This window comes from Petaurus breviceps, unplaced genomic scaffold (assembly GCF_028583685.1).
Source record: "Petaurus breviceps papuanus isolate PSGF00001 unplaced genomic scaffold, PetGlider_PUasm1.0 567, whole genome shotgun sequence".
Taxonomy (NCBI): Eukaryota; Metazoa; Chordata; class Mammalia; order Diprotodontia; family Petauridae; genus Petaurus; species Petaurus breviceps.
This window is the reverse complement of record NW_027186383.1, coordinates 1,340,205-1,355,081: the sequence shown is the minus strand read 5'-3', so window position 1 is coordinate 1,355,081 and position 14,877 is coordinate 1,340,205. Positions and strand designations below refer to the sequence as shown.

At 60.1% G+C, this 14,877-nt stretch overlaps 1 protein-coding gene across 8 annotated transcripts in view; it reads right to left on the bottom strand.

Annotated features, from left to right (window-relative positions):
* HDAC4 (histone deacetylase 4) overlaps nucleotides 1-14,877 on the bottom strand; it is a 238,635-nt gene that overhangs the window by 24,563 nt on the left and 199,195 nt on the right. For 7 of the 8 annotated variants that reach the window (XM_069103106.1, XM_069103105.1, XM_069103104.1 and 4 more), the window contains 5 exons: nucleotides 12,529-12,768; nucleotides 11,844-12,030; nucleotides 10,271-10,404; nucleotides 4,938-5,058; nucleotides 2,003-2,049 (listed from right to left, as the gene is read on the bottom strand). In XM_069103106.1, the coding sequence (XP_068959207.1) occupies nucleotides 2,003-2,049; nucleotides 4,938-5,058; nucleotides 10,271-10,404; nucleotides 11,844-12,030; nucleotides 12,529-12,768 (729 nt within the window). The remainder of the gene's footprint in view (nucleotides 1-2,002; nucleotides 2,050-4,937; nucleotides 5,059-10,270; nucleotides 10,405-11,843; nucleotides 12,031-12,528; nucleotides 12,769-14,877) is intronic. The other variant, XM_069103107.1, reaches the window with a different exon arrangement.

Below are 14,877 nucleotides of genomic sequence, written 5' to 3'. Positions count from 1 at the left end.
TATTCTGAACCTTGGGAAGTTGCCTTTCCTTGGCATTACATTACAGCTGCTTGACCTTGATGGTCCTCAAGATCCCTTCTCACACCAAACCTGCCATTCTGTGATCTGTGAATCCTGGCTCGGAGGCCACAGGACCAGCACTCAATGGTCAGCTAGATGTGGCCTCAAGCATGATGCCTCAGTTTTCTCATCTGTAAAATAGGATGCACCCGGCTCTCCCTCTGCAGGAAGGAGGGAGCACGGGTCACTATGGAGAGAGGGCACAGACTGGCCCTGGGACGCTGGCAGGACCCTTGACCTCAGGCCTCTGGGCGACTGCAGAGAAGGTGCTACCCACGGCGGTGGAGGCACCTCCTCACCTGGGAGTCCCTCAGACCCAGGAAGGTGCTGGTCCAGGGTTTGTCCTTTATTGTTCCTGCTACTGTCATGCTAAAGGCCTGAGCTCCAGACCCACCTCTGACCCACACTGGCCACAGAACCCTGGACATGTCATGAGCCTCTCACTCCTCTGGGCTACATTCTGAGTTGTCGAGAGTGCCAACCTTCCCTGGTGGAGAGACTCTTCTCGTGGGAGTTCCTGATAGTTGTGACTAACATCAGGTACAGTGGGTCACATCTGCAGCATTGAAGGCATACCCCATTCAGAAAAGGGGGCTGATTCTGGGTCCTGCCCCATTGTTACAATCTGGGCCCGCGTGCCTCAGTTTATCTGCTGTGCGCCTTCTTAACATTCAGTTTTCATTTGCAAACTGGCCAGAAACGCCCCAAATCAAGGGGCTGCAGTCACCCTTCCAGAGCCGGGGCCCTCCCCCGCTCTCGGGGCTCAGGGGCAGGATGAGGGACTGCCACTCGGGCTCTTTCTGACATGATAATTTTCAGAGCAGTGATTTTGTTAGGACTCAGGAAGAAAACAATTTTGTCTTATTTCCCTAACAGAATCCAGACTTGTGGCTGCAGCCCCAGCTGTAATTACGCCTCCAGCTCCCAACCGTGGGCTCCGCTGCACAATGCGTTTTGTTGTTGGCGCTCTTGGACCGGGGGGCAGGTGGGGAAGGTCCCCCACCGGGCAAAGATGAGGTGAAGCAGGGGGACCGTCCAGGGCAGACTCAGACCGGGATGCTGGTGATGATGGACGGACAGACAGATGTGAGCCGGGGGAACTGTCCAGGGCAGACTCGGACCGGGATGTTGGTGCTGATGGACAGAGAGATGGATGGACGGATGTGAGCCAGGGGGACCGTCCAGGGCAGACTCGGACCGGGATGCTGGTGATGATGGACGGACAGAAGGATGTGAGCCAGGGGGACCGTCCAGGGCAGACTCAAACCGGGAAGCTGGTGCTGATGGACGGACAGAAGGATGTGACCCAGGGGGACTGTCCAGGGCAGACTCAGACCGGGATTCTGGTGCTGATGGATGGATGGCTGGATGTATGCACTGGGAATGCACCGTCACCCCGATGTCCAGACCCAAGCTGCCTGGGGAGCTTTGCAGGTTCACTGGACACCCTCGTCCCTCTGTGCCCTCAGGATGTGGCAGGGTCCAGAGAGGTGTCTGTAGGTGAAACACTTGCCCCCCGTCATGACTCAGTCAGTGATCCTGGGCACGGGGGACGGAGAGCCTGCCCCGCTCCTGTCCTGCCCAGAAATGATACCTCGGTAGATGGAATATCCACATCAGAAGCTCCTCCTAGTGATGAAGCCAGTCAGCCAACATCCATTAAGCACCTACTGTATGCCCGGCCCGACGCCAGGGGCAGGCTACATGGGCTGCCCAAGCTGCTGCTGCCACTTCGTCCCCCGGGGCCGGGCAGGATCTCTGAGCCCCAGGGAGGGCAGAGAGCCCCAGCTGAGCCTCTCTCTGGAAGCCCCGCCCCCTTCCCTGCCTGGCCAGACCCACCAGGGGAACATCTGGCAGCAATTCCCCCTCCCGGGAGGAGAGCAAAGCAGCCATGGCCAGAGAACAAGCAGAGCATTCTCAGGACCTCAAAGCAAACACTCACCCCGACGCCCCCACATGGGAGCCTGACGAACATGGACGTCAAGGAACCTGTGGGGGAGACAAGAGGGACAAGTGAGAAGCCAGGGAAGGACCCCATGTGAGGCTGGGCACAGCACCCAGACCCTACATCTGGGCAGCTTCCCTGGCCAGGGAGGGATACGGTCCAATGGGCCGACCCCTGCCATCTGGCCATCCATAACCACATCCTCCCACCACCTTCCTTCCTGATTGACCCATCCCGGACCCACTGCCTCTCAGTGCTGAAAAGGGCCTGGGAGGTGTCTGGTCCGAGTGGACCCCGACCACCCTACCCTCAGCAGGGTGGGTTGTGCCCTGCGAGCGCCTCTGCTCTCACTAGCTCCAGGGCCCCTGGGGTGAAGCTGTCTGCCAGGCAGGGCTGCCGACCCTGGTGGAGGCCCATCCGCCCAAGGAATGACCAGAAATGGGAAGGGGAAGGCTCTTTTCTGAAAGGACTATGGATGCAAAGCTCCTGGCACCGCTGCCTGACAGGGGCAGTGATGACTCCCTGTTCAGTCTTGGGATGATGCAGCCGTGTGGACAAGGGGGGTCCAGCCAGAGGGTTGAGGAGGGCCAGAGAGCCAACCCCCCTCCCCAACCAGGGGCATGCCGACCTGCGGTGGGCACGACGCCCTGGAATGTCCAGCTTATTCACAAACTTGTGGGAAAGACGTTCCTGGTCAGACAGTCAGTCAGTGAGCATTTGCAAAGTACCTCCTGTGGACCAGCCCCCATCCCCCCAGGCCACCTAGAGCCTCCTTGAACTGCCCAGAACCTCACTGGGTCACCTCAAACCTCCCTGGGCAGCCTAGAACCCCCAGGCCACCTAGACCCTCCCTGGGCCACCTAGAACCTCCCTGGGCTGCCTAGAACCCCTGGGAAGTCGGTCCCACCATATTCGACACCTGTTTCACACAAACTAGAAACAACCCAAAGGATGGGGGACAGGGAAGGGGCCTTCACACGCTGAGCCCCCCAGGGCTGCCCACACACAACCTCTCCTGATCCTCACAACAATGGGGGATGGGAACTATCATGAGCCCATTTTGCAGATGAGGAAACAGAGGTTGAGAAGGGAAGTCACCCACAGCCGCACAGCCAGAAGTCTCCAAGTCAGAATTTGAACTCAAACCCTGGGCCCCAGTGGCAGTGGGGGACATGGGAAGCGGCCTCAGACAACCAAGCTAGTCCTTCCCCTGGATATCAGACTCCCCCCTACAAAATGAGGGACTTGGTCCCAACAGCCCCTGGAGCTCCTGGGACCCTAGTCTGGTCAGGGGGAGGAGCACAGGCTCCCCTAACTTCTGGTCCTCCTGGTATACGGTAAGTGTTTAATAGATGCTTATGCACTGACTGACCAAGGCCAGCCTCTGAGTTCCACGATCATCATTATCAACAGCACAGAGGGAGCAAGAACGGGGTCAGTCTCAAAGTGCCGGGTTTGATTCCTGTCTGTGTGACCCTGGGTAAGTCACTGTCCCTGGTGAGGACCCGGCCACCCCTAAGGCTCTGGGCCCCACCCACCTGGGGGGAGGGCAGCAGCCTCCAGGCCAGAGGCTCAGACCTTTTAATACATCTGAGGCTGGAAACCCTCCACCCTGATCACGGACCCTGCTGAGGATGAGAGGACTAGAGTGGAAATAGTGACTGCAATGGGAAGAGAGGGAGAGGGGGGAAAAGGAAGGGGGAGAGAAAGGGACAGGAGGGGGAGGGAAAGGGAGAGGAGGAGGGAAGGGAAGGAGGGAGGAGGGAGAGGAGGAGGAAGGGGAGGGAGGGGGAGGGAGAAGGGGAAGGGGAGGGGAGAGGGGAAGGGAAAGAAGCATAGTGCATTCACCTCAAGTCTTCCTGCTGCAGCCCCAGCCTTCCCAGAGCCCAGGGAGGGAGGAGGCAGGAGCTGCCGAGGGCGCTGGACACTGTGGGGACGTGGCCAGGCTTGGACCCAAGCAGGGAAGCGGTGGCCGTTTTCAGTGAATCGTGGCTCCTCCTCTGCCCAGCACAGATCCTGACTCAATAATGCTGGAAACTGGACCTTTTTGTTTTAAGTGGGGCAATGGGGCGGGGCATGGACGGGAGTTGGGAAGGCCTGGGTTCAAATCTTATCTCAGACACTCACTGGCAGTATGACCCTGGGCAGGTTACTTGGCTTCCCTGTGCCTCAGTTTCCCTCTGTGAAATGGGCACAAGTGCACTTCCCGCATAGGGTAGCAACATGTGACCTCCACAGCACTCCGCCTGCCCTCATTATCCATTCCTCATTGTTCTGACAGCCCACACCTGGCTAAGCTCTGTAAAGCGCCATTGGGAGCTCTCAGTGGGGCTGCGCCAAGGCCCAGACCCTCGCCTGCTGCCCTGACCTTAACCAGGGGCAGCTGGTGGGCCTGGAGAAGCTGGGTGACCCACTGCTTCAGTTTCCCCAATTATAAAAGGAGCTTAATAATAGCCTATCCCTCCCAGGGTTGTGATGCTCAAGTGGGAGACTCTGTGAGAGGCTAGCGCAATGCCCAGCACGTGCAGGCCCCACAGAACACTAGTGGTTACTCCCAGGGGTCTGGTCCTGTTTACACAGATTATCCAAAACTTGTCATGAGGAAAATAGCTTTAAGAACTGCTCCTCCCCCTCCCCCCAGCCCTGGAAAAACCAGATCCAAGGAAAACACTTGTGGTGGGCCTGAGCCTGAGGGGGGCCAGGCACATGTCGACCCAGGGGTCCGGCGAGGGCTCCAGGGGGTCTTGGGGAAGCCGTGGCTGGGCTCCCCTTCCTCCCTGCTCACCATCCCCCCACTGGGGGGACCAGCCCTTTCGGCTCAGGCCTGAGCCAGTGATGCCCAGCTCCCTCACAGACCTGCCTTGTGGGACCCACAGGGCCTAAGCGAGAGCAAGGTTGGAGCTGCCCAGCCATGAGCATCCACAATAAATACCTAGAAGTTTCTTACTGTCCAATTTCTGCCTGTTCAGGGGGTTGGTGCCATAGAGCAGGGCGTGGGCCTCCGAGTGCACCGTCTGCAGCTCCTCCAGAGTGGCCTTGCGTCCCCGAATGCACTGGAAAGGAGCACAAAGGGGAGGGGGAAGACCTTTAGCACCGGCTGCTTAAGAGAAGCCCCCCCTGGGCCCCCGGGAACAAGTCAGCCCAGGGCCTCAGTTAACTTCACGTGACAGGCTATCGTCAAAGCGTGAGGATTTGGGACATCATTCAATGCCCCAAAGCTCTCCTGGTATAGACCACAGCAGACGTTCCTGTCCCACAGAGGGTCTGGAAGGAATGCTTCCGGACCTGGGGCTTCTGGACCCTGCCACCTAGCAGGACTGAGTGCATCGACATCGCTGGGGAAGGGCGGTCCTCGAGGGACCCCTGGCCCAGCTGCTTTCCTGCCCGGAAGGTCAAGAGGGATTGTGACCTTTGGCTCCCAATCTCCTGTCCCTCCAGAACTCGTCGGCATCAGGAAGATGTTGAGACCCACTTGCTTCTGGCTGACCGGGCAGTGACCGGCCCCCTCCTCTTCCCGGGTATAAACATCACTCACTGGAGAGGCATCAGAAGGAAAAGAAACCCTGGTGAAAATGAGGACCCCCTCGGGCTGAGAAATCCACTGCGCCCTGAATGGGCGCCCGGCCACTGGCTGACCGGGCAGTGACCGGCCCCCTCCTCTTCCCGGGTGTAAACATCACTCACTGGAGAGGCATCGGAAGGAAAAGAAACCCTGGTGAAAATGAGGACCTCCTCGGGCTGAGAAATCCACTGCGCCCTGAACGGGCGCCCAGCCATCGCCATGTAGGGTCTGTGGCTCGGCTGCGGTGATGGGACCTGGGGCCAGCAGTGCTGGCCGGATATTTCAGGTGGGTGCAGCTCTCCGCGACCCCACGTGGGGCTTTCTTGGTAGAGATCATGGGTGATCTGCCATGGCCTTCTCCAGCTCATTTTACAGGGAGATGCAGCTTAGACAGCTAGGAAGCGTCTGAGACTGGGCGTGAGCTCAGGAAGAGCAGTGCCATGACCCTCCTGGCATGACCAGGGACACGCCCATGTGGCCACCGAAGTCCCGCTACATTTGTGGCATCATGAGCCCTTGCCAGGCACCCTGTCCTCATCTGTGCAACGACAAAGCTGGCCTCAACCGTCTCTGAGGTTGCCCTTGCCTCAAGCTCTAGATCCATGAGCCTAGAACCCCACGTATAGTGCAAACTCTCTTGACTGAAATGGGGCCCTGAAGGGTGGGGGCAGTGGTGGCAGGCGTGGGGAACCGTGTGCGAGTGAGGAAGGCAGAGGATTCCAGCGTGGTGACCCCTCGTGGCACCTCTTTTTCCCAAGCAGGCTGAGAAGGTGGTGGCCCAGACGAAGGTGGACCTCCAGGCTCCTGACCGCAGCCCTGCGCTCGAACGCACCCCTCTGATAACAGCATATTTAAAGAGAAGGGGCGTTTTCACTCACATCTGCTGGATAAATGAGGCGCCCTGGGAGGCGGAGCTTCTGAGCTGGGGAAGGAGCAGCCCCAAGGGGAGGCAGCCACCCTGGGGCTCCAGGAGAGGAGGCTGGTGGGTGGGGTCCAGATTCCACTCAATGTTGGCTTCCAGGGGCCAAGGCTGAGTGGCCTTTTCCAGCTGCATGGGCCCGGACCCCTTATTTGACAGTGGAGGAAACCAAGGCGCTAACAAGTGAAGGGACACATGGGCTCTTGGCGTGGGGTGGGGTGGGGGGTAGAGGGAGTGTCAGCAGTGGGATGTGAGCAGGGCTCCTGGTGCCTGGGGCGCCTCCATCCACTTCTACCTCTTTCCTCCCTCCTGGGCCAAGGCCTGGGACGCGGGCCGGGCTCCGCTAACCTGCTCCTCTGCTCTCAGAGCAGAATAGGTGCGGGACGCCAGGGAAACAGGAAAAGATCTGCAGCTGTTCAGGCTCAAACAGCGAGATGACTGAGTCCCTCCTGGGGGGCTGCCCCTTAGCGCGAGCTTCTGGGAGCCCAGGGCATTGGAGGATTCTGGGAATGGTCCCCAGAGCTCAGGCCACAAGGCCGCATTCCCTCAGGCCTCCACTGAGGCCTGGGCTGAGTCGGCGGGCTGCCGTGCACCAGTGGGCATTGCCTCCGGAGGCATGCACGCCCCACCTCGCCCTCTGCCCTGGAGTTCCCTGAGGCCCCAGAGCTGCTGGCCATGCTGGGCGGGAACCTCTAGGGAAGGACCAGCGCCCAAGTTCGGGCGCATGCGGGGCGCTTCTTTGAGGGAAAGACCTGTGGCTTCATGCTCGTCCCTGATTCAGTCATGGAGCCTTGTCCCAGTTGTGAAGGGCGGCGCACAGACCCAGGGGCCAAGCTCGGATCCTGCCACAGACACGCCTGTGAGACCCTGGGCAGGCCACTGCCCCGCTCCAAGACTCCGTTTCTCCATATGTAGAACAGGGACAATCGCCGCAGGGTTGTTGGGGGACCAGACGAAGGGCACACGCCCATCTCCATCCTGAGCCTCTGCCACAGCCGGGGCACCACGGGAGGCCCGGGGCAGGAGGGCCGCCCCGGGGGGAAACTGAGGCCCGAGAGGCCAAGCCCCTGACCTAGAAGAGGAGGGGGCCCCGCCAGCAGCCCCAGGACGCACATTCTGGCGCCAGCCGCGCTGATGAGGCCAAAAGATGCTCGGTTCACCTAAATTCTTCCGTATCTCCCTGTATCAGTGGATTAGCTGTAGCCCCCCCGCCTCCATCCTCCTCCTTCCGCTCTTGCTTCAGCCCCACCCTCTTCACGCCTGTGACCTAAGGCATGGCCCTTGGGGCCTCAGTTTCCTTCTCTGTAAAATGGCAGGGTAGGCCCAAGGGTCTGAAGCAGAGGTGTCAAACCCAAGCAGCCTGAGCTCCGGAGGGGTGGGGGGCAGTGTCAGGCCGCCTGCCCTGCACCAGGTTCTTAATAAATGCCTGCGCTACACAGAGTCCAGCCCCGTGGCCTCAGTTTCCTCATCTGTAAAACGGGATTTGATTCTGTGGCCTCTGAGGGCCCTGGTGGTCCTGGGGCCACGAGGCTCTCAAAAGGGGCTCCCCACTCATCAGTTACCTAGCCCCCTGCGGCGTCTGGGCCCAGGAACGGGAAGGGCTCCGGCCAGCTCCACCCCTTCGTTGTACAGATGTGGAAACCGAGGCCGGGAGCGGGGAGTGCCCAGCGGCAGCACGGGCCCGGCTTAAGCTCTCCCCTCTCCGCAGTCAGGCCGTCCCTCATTCTGTCTAAAGCCTGGAGCTGAAGACCCAGGGGAGGGACGGCGGAAAGGGCTGCGGGCCCCTCTGGGCCACGGGGTCCTCGTCTGCAAAGGGAGGTGGGGCCCTGAGCCTGACTGCAGCAGGAGACGCTCGGGCCCAGGCCGATGCTGCCCTCCAGTGGTCACACACGGACTGTTCCCAGGGCCAGGCTCCCTCTGATCTCCGGCCAGGACGCTAGGGGCGCGAGAGAGGCCAGAGCTGGGGCAGAAGCCGGACTCCCAGCATCGCCCCCGGCTCCGAATGAAGCGCTGCAAACAGCAGCAGAGGCCGGCGCTGCCACTGCCCTGCATCGCCCGCGATGGCTGGAAGGATGGGGGCACATCCATGGGGGGCATCTCAGACTATCCTAAAGGGGGGAGAACATGGGGGGCCATCCATCTGGGGGCATCTCAGACTGTCCTAAAGGGGGGAGAACATCGGGGCGGGCATCCATCTGGGGGCATCTCAGACTGTCCTAAGGGTGAGAGAACATCCTGGGAGGCATCTAAGACTGTCTGACTTTGCTTACTGTGTTTTACTAAACCTTCCCTTTCTTCCTCATTCTAAGCAGTGATTCTCTGGAAGGGGTGCACTGGGAAACATAGGTGAGTGAATTTTTAGATGAAAAGTGGGGGCGGTATCCTGGGTAGAGAGCCCAGTGCTGACACCAGTGGGGCTGGGTTCAAGGTCCACCATGACATAGCTCCTGTGGGACCCTGGCCAAATCACTGCATCTCTTGGCAAGCCAGCCTGCCAGCCTCAGTTTCCAGAATGGGAATTCCTCACCCCAATGACATCAACAGTCTGGGGTGCTGCACGACTCCCCAGTCACCCCCCAAACAAGGTCGCCCCCATCTGGAAGGATGTTAGAGCTCATTCATCCAACCCTGTCATTTCACAGATCAAGAAAGGCCTTGTCCAAGGTCACACATGGATTGAATCTTCCTCTTTCCGCCCCCCCAGGGCCAATCAGCTGTACGGGAGCACGGCTGAACTGGCACCAGACCCTCTGACACCAGACGGATGGCCTTCCACATTGGCGATGTGTCACAAGTCCTGACACAGCTCGTCAGAGGCAGCCAATTAAACTGCTCAGTACTGCTGGGAGGCATAGGATGGGTGACCTTGGACAAGTCCCTTCCCTGCTCATGTGTGGGCAGGGGGGCACAGAAAAGAGAATTCAGCTGTAAAGATGCTGACCCCTTGGTGAGGCGGTCAGGCCCTGTCTGACTGCAAAGAAGGTTGGAACCCTGAGATACAGACCAGCGAGGGAGGGAGGGAGGAAAGGAAGTCAACCAATCCAAATGCTTCATTTGACAGATGTGGAAACTGAGGCTCCAAGGATGTAAGCAACCTCCCAGAGGTCACAAAGGCAGTTTGTAGCAGGTACAGGATTTGAACCTGGACCCTCCGGCTTTTTAGCATTTCACTACTTACCAAAGATCGACTCTTTTGCTGGACATTTTTAGCCCCTTTCCTAACTTATTCTAAAAGTAGAAGTCTCCTTCCCTCCCCACAGTCCAGCCAAAGCGGACCCATCCCGGGCCCCGGCTGCGGCATGCCGTCTCCCGTCTCCAGGCCTTTGCTCCAGCTGTCCCTCTTCTGGTGTGCCATCCCCCCTCACCTCAGCCTCTTTGCCTCCCCTTTGCAGACTCCCTGGCTCTCCAACAGGAAAGGCCCTGCCTTCTGTGGGACCCGTTCCTCTGCCCAGAACGGAAGCTCCCGGAGGGCAGGAATGGCCTCCTTTGGGCCTTCTTCCAGCAGGCAGTTCATCTGTGCCCTGAATCACCACTACGGCCTCCAGGCCAACGAGCAGGTGAGGCTGGGGTCACAGAGGGACAGACAGAAGTCTGTAGCACTCCTCTGGGGGGAGCGGGCAGACAGCTAAGGGACTCTGTCCAAGGCTGCCAGGTCAGGCCATGGTTGGCCGCGTCCAGCCCATAGCTGGCAGGGGTGGGGTGGGGAGGACTGGAGTGGCTATGGCTGCTTCCTGGAGCTCCCGACCCTCCCCCACCAGCCCCTTCCCGCTGAGCCGTGCCTTACCTCGCACTTGCTGCGCAGGCCAGTCTCCTGCAGCCGTGACCAGATGCTCTGGATGCGACCCGCATGCTCAGGGTGGCTGTTGGTATTCCCACAGGTGCACTGGTGCTTCAGCATCAAGGTGTCATACACGAGGCCTGGGGGATCACATATGGGGTCAGGGTCAGTGGGGCTGCTGAGAAACAAGCCCCCCACGGGCGCTGGTCCCACCCAGCCTGCCCTGAGCTCCTGCCGGGCCGCTGACATGTACACAGCAGGCCAGTGAACCGAGCAGAGGTGAGGGAGAGGAGGGAAGAGGGAGGACCACGGACACACCGGCTAAGCCCAAGCCGTGCTGTCCCACTGGGCTCCGGGTTGCTGGAGGTGCCGAGGTGCCGCGGGGACCAGGTGTGAAGCCCACCCAGGCCCACAGACACGTCACACCAGCTTCTCAGAACCCGGGGCTCCTTTCCCACAGTCAGGGAGGGCAGGCCCTGCCCTCGAGGACCTGACCTGTCGATGGGGACAACACTGGCCCAGATGGGCCTGCCCCCAGTCTACACACCAAGCCCTGGACAGGGAAGACCCTAGAGACGGATGGAGGGGGCATGGCGGGCATGTGCAAAGGCCCATTGGGCAGAGAGATGTGGGGAGGCTCTGAATCCTGGGACTCGGTGTCAGGGCAAGACAGCATAGTTCACAGCCAGAAGGGGCCTTCGAGGCCGTCTGACCCAAGCCCCCATTCCACAGACATGGAGACTGAGGAGGGACGTGTGAGGGGCTTGCTCCAAGTCAGGGCAGGCAGGACTGGAACTCAGGTTCCTGGACACCACACTCTGTGCTGTTCACCCACCCCCAGTTCTTCCAGGATGATGCAGCCCCCGGTTCCTTCCTCCTCTCTGATGAAGGGACCCCACATTCTCTGCCCCGGCCCCTTCTGTCCAGATCCTGGATTGAGCCAGCCACAGGGAAATGGGGACACCCTCCCAGGCCCACTGGATCAGCCAGGCAGGGCCTCTGATCCATGGTCACCGAACCCAGGGGAAAGGCTGGCTGCCTGTGGGGGTGGGATTGGCCCCGACCAGGTCCTAGGCCCAGGGTCACTGGACACAGCCACCAAAGATGGGGAAACTGAGGCCCAGAGCAGGGAAGGGACTTGTCCAAGGTCACCCATCCTATGCCTCCCAGCAGTACTGAGCAGTTTAATTGGCTGCCTCTGACGAGCTGTGTCAGGATTTGTGACACATCACCAAGCATGGGGACTTGAAAGAAGGCCTGGATCTGGGATGTGTGGATCTGGGGAACTTCCAGGCAAGAAAAGCCCCTCCACTGGGACAGGGAGCCACACCTGTTGAGCTGCAAGCAGCACATGCTAGGGGGGAACTGGAGGTGGGCCCTTCAGGGCTGGCCGCAGACACAAAGTCAGAAAGGCAAAAAATACACTGAGGGGCAGGAGCAGTTTGTGGAGACCCCAGATGGGGACAGACTGCTCATTACCTGCAGGCTTCCAAGGCCCGCCTGTCCACAGTCCTGGGCAGGCTCCAGGTGAACCCTCTGCCCCTAGGGGAGGAGCCTGGGGCCTCCCCCAGCGCCTTACCTGTCGTGAATCTCGGCTTTGCGGGGGGCTCCTGCACAGACATGGGGAAGGTGGCCGAGGCGGGCGACGACTGTGCTCGGGACAGGGGTCGGTGGCCGCCGAAGGAGACAGGGATGCCCGCGGCCTCCATGGAGGCCTGATAGTTTCTCAGCTGATGGATGCGCTGCTGCTCCAGTAGAAGGGCTTGCTGTGGACAAAGACCAGAGAAGGCACAGTCAGTGGGGCTGCTGTGCATGCCCTGTGCTCTACGCGGGTGGGCCCAAGGACACCCGGAAGGGGGAATTTCTGACTTCGGGATTGGGAGAAGAATGGCACCATCCACAGGCTCTCTCTCAGGGCCTTGGCTGAAGCGCTGACTGTGGTCTCCGCATGGCCGAGGCATCTCCCACCAGGCTCAGGACGGAGCCTGGGGCCGAGCCCCTCATTGTACAGACCAAGGGACTGAGGCCAGCGGGGTTAAGTGGCCCATGACCTCTGAGGTCACTGAGGCTGACCCCAGGCCAGCCACGTCCCCACTCCTGTCCTCTCGTGGCAGGATTTATGGGCCCCCACCCTGCCCCCACCTCAGACTTGGCTTCTCCTGTTCTTTATAAAGGGCTTGAAGGCCCCTTCTGGACAGGCCCAGTCCCAGCTCCCTCCTGGAGGCCCCCCTGCCCTGAATGTCCTGGCAGGGGTCTCCCCTCACCTGGCGGAACAGCAGCTCCTGCTCAGCCTGCCGCTGGCTGGGCTCAGCCTCATGGGCCACCTCGGCCTCGTCGCCGTCGCTCTCGATGGGCTCCTGCTTAACCTGCACGGGCTCCTTGTGACCGCCTGGCCGCTCGGGGTACGGCTCCTCCAGCAGCGCCTGGTGCTCACGCAGCTCCTCCTCCGTTTCCTCGGGGTGACTCTCGTGCTGGCGGGCTGGCTCGGTGGGCTTTGGGAGCATCTGCAGGCGCAGGGGAGTGGCACAGTTACCGATGGGGCACCCGGGGTCACACGTCAGGGCTGCCATCGGGGACTATGGCGATGAGGAATAGACGACCAAGCTGATGGTGTCCCAGGGGAGTGGGACGCGGGAAGCCTGATGGAACGCCCCATTTCCCCCACCCTGCTGGAAGCACTGCCGCCTCAGGGCCACTGGGGTACTATCAGGCTGGGTGCAGGGGAGCCGAGGAGGGGGCCATGAGGGGTGGGCATAAGGAAGGGGAGGTGGGAGCCACTGGGGGTGGGCACAAGGGAGGAGAGGAGGGGGCTATCAGGAATGGGCACAAGGATGTCCTCCACCCCCACAGCCCAGTCTTCCCAAGGACACTCAAGGAGGGAGCCACCACGCACACAGGTCCTGAGTGGAGCCCAGGACCAAGGAGACACGGGGCAGTGGCTGGGCTGATGCCAGGGAAAGTCAGGCCTGCCCAGGCCAGGACACATTCTTTGACCTCCAAGGCAGCCTCACTTTTCGGCTTCCCCCTGGCACAGGTCCCCTCCCAAATCTGCCCTAAACAAAGACAGAGTGATTTACAAAATCCATCTGTTTAAAGAAAACCTGAGGAAATGTGAGTGATTTCTGCAGACAGGAGCCCAGGCCTGGTCAAACCCGAGCTGCAGACGCCCCCTCGCAATCAGATTGCAGCCCCAAGAAATGGTTCTTGGGACGCTTGACTTGGCAGTTTCTGAGATGACCAAAGGGCCCCTGTCCAGGCCTTGGTCTGTGCTGGTGGCAGGTGGCCCCAGAGCATGGGGGAGGCCCCAGGCCTGGGGGCCTCAGCTCCTCGACTGCGGTGGGGGCTGACTGGAGGACCTCTTAAAGTCACAATCCTGTGACCCTCTCTATGCCTTGCTTTCATCACCTTTTAAATGGGGGGAGCTCAACTCAGTCGCCTCTAAGATCCCTTAAGATTCTCTATCTGGGATCTGTGACTTGCCCAAAGTCACACAAGTACTTAGAGGCAGAGCCAGATTTTGAACCCAGGTCCCTGGACTCCATGTGCACCAACTGCTGGGTGAGGGGCATCTGGCTAGGACAAGACTGCTGTGGAAACCAAAGGGCTGAGGACTGAAGTGGGAGGAGCTGTCTCTCGGCCAGACTTCTCCAAAACATTCCCATCAAACAAATGGGCCTCTATTTCAGCAGCGGCCTTTTGTGGGAGGTCTCATGGGGAGGTGGGGTAGGCTTGAGCCGGGTCTGGGCAGCCTGGGCCAGTGCTAGTCTGGCAGCATGGGGGCCTCAGCCCCAGAGGGCCGCTTCTGGAAACGTGGGGCTCGGACCCTGCTCTGTCAGTCAATCACAGAGGGGTCCTTGGGGCAACAGGGTAGGGGGGGCAGGCAGGGCTCTCATCAGGTGTTCACACTGGCAGATAAAGGGTATAGGGAGCAGGGTGAGGGGAAAGGGGCTCTGAGGGCCTGGGTTCCAATCCTGGTCACCTGGACTCCTAAGGCAATAAGTCCCCTGCCCTTTCTGGGCCTTGATTTGATTAAAACAGATGGCCGGGCTTAAGGGCTTCTCTCCGAAAGCCCTGGAGCCCTCTACCCCTAGTCCCAGACTCATCCACTCAGAACGGGAGCAGAGTTCCAAACCACCAAGGCAGCAGATGCAGGATTCGAACTGGAGTCAGGAAGGCCTGAGCTGAAATCCAGTCTCAGCCATTCACACACTGTGTGAGCCTAGATGAGTCACTGACCCTCTGTCTACCTTCATTTCTTCTGTGAAATAGGCTTCCTGCTGGCCCCCGCCTCCTGGGTTGTGGTGAGGGTCCAACGGGGTCACGGCCATAGAGGCACATCTCCGTCTCTGTGGCCCCAGACTTAGTGCGGTGCCCAGCATACAGACAGCACTTAATAAATGCTCACCAGTTGGCCAGCTCCTTTCTGAGCAAACAGAACACAAGCTCCTTAAGGGTAGAGACTGCCATGCTTCTGTCTCTGTGCCCCAAGCACCACGCCCAAGTGCCTGGTACCCAGCAGGTGCTTAATCAATGCTTATGGAACAATTGCTTCCTGATGCTGTTTGGTTCAACAAGGCAGACTCACAGCTGCTCTCAGCCGCCCCCCCCCCCCC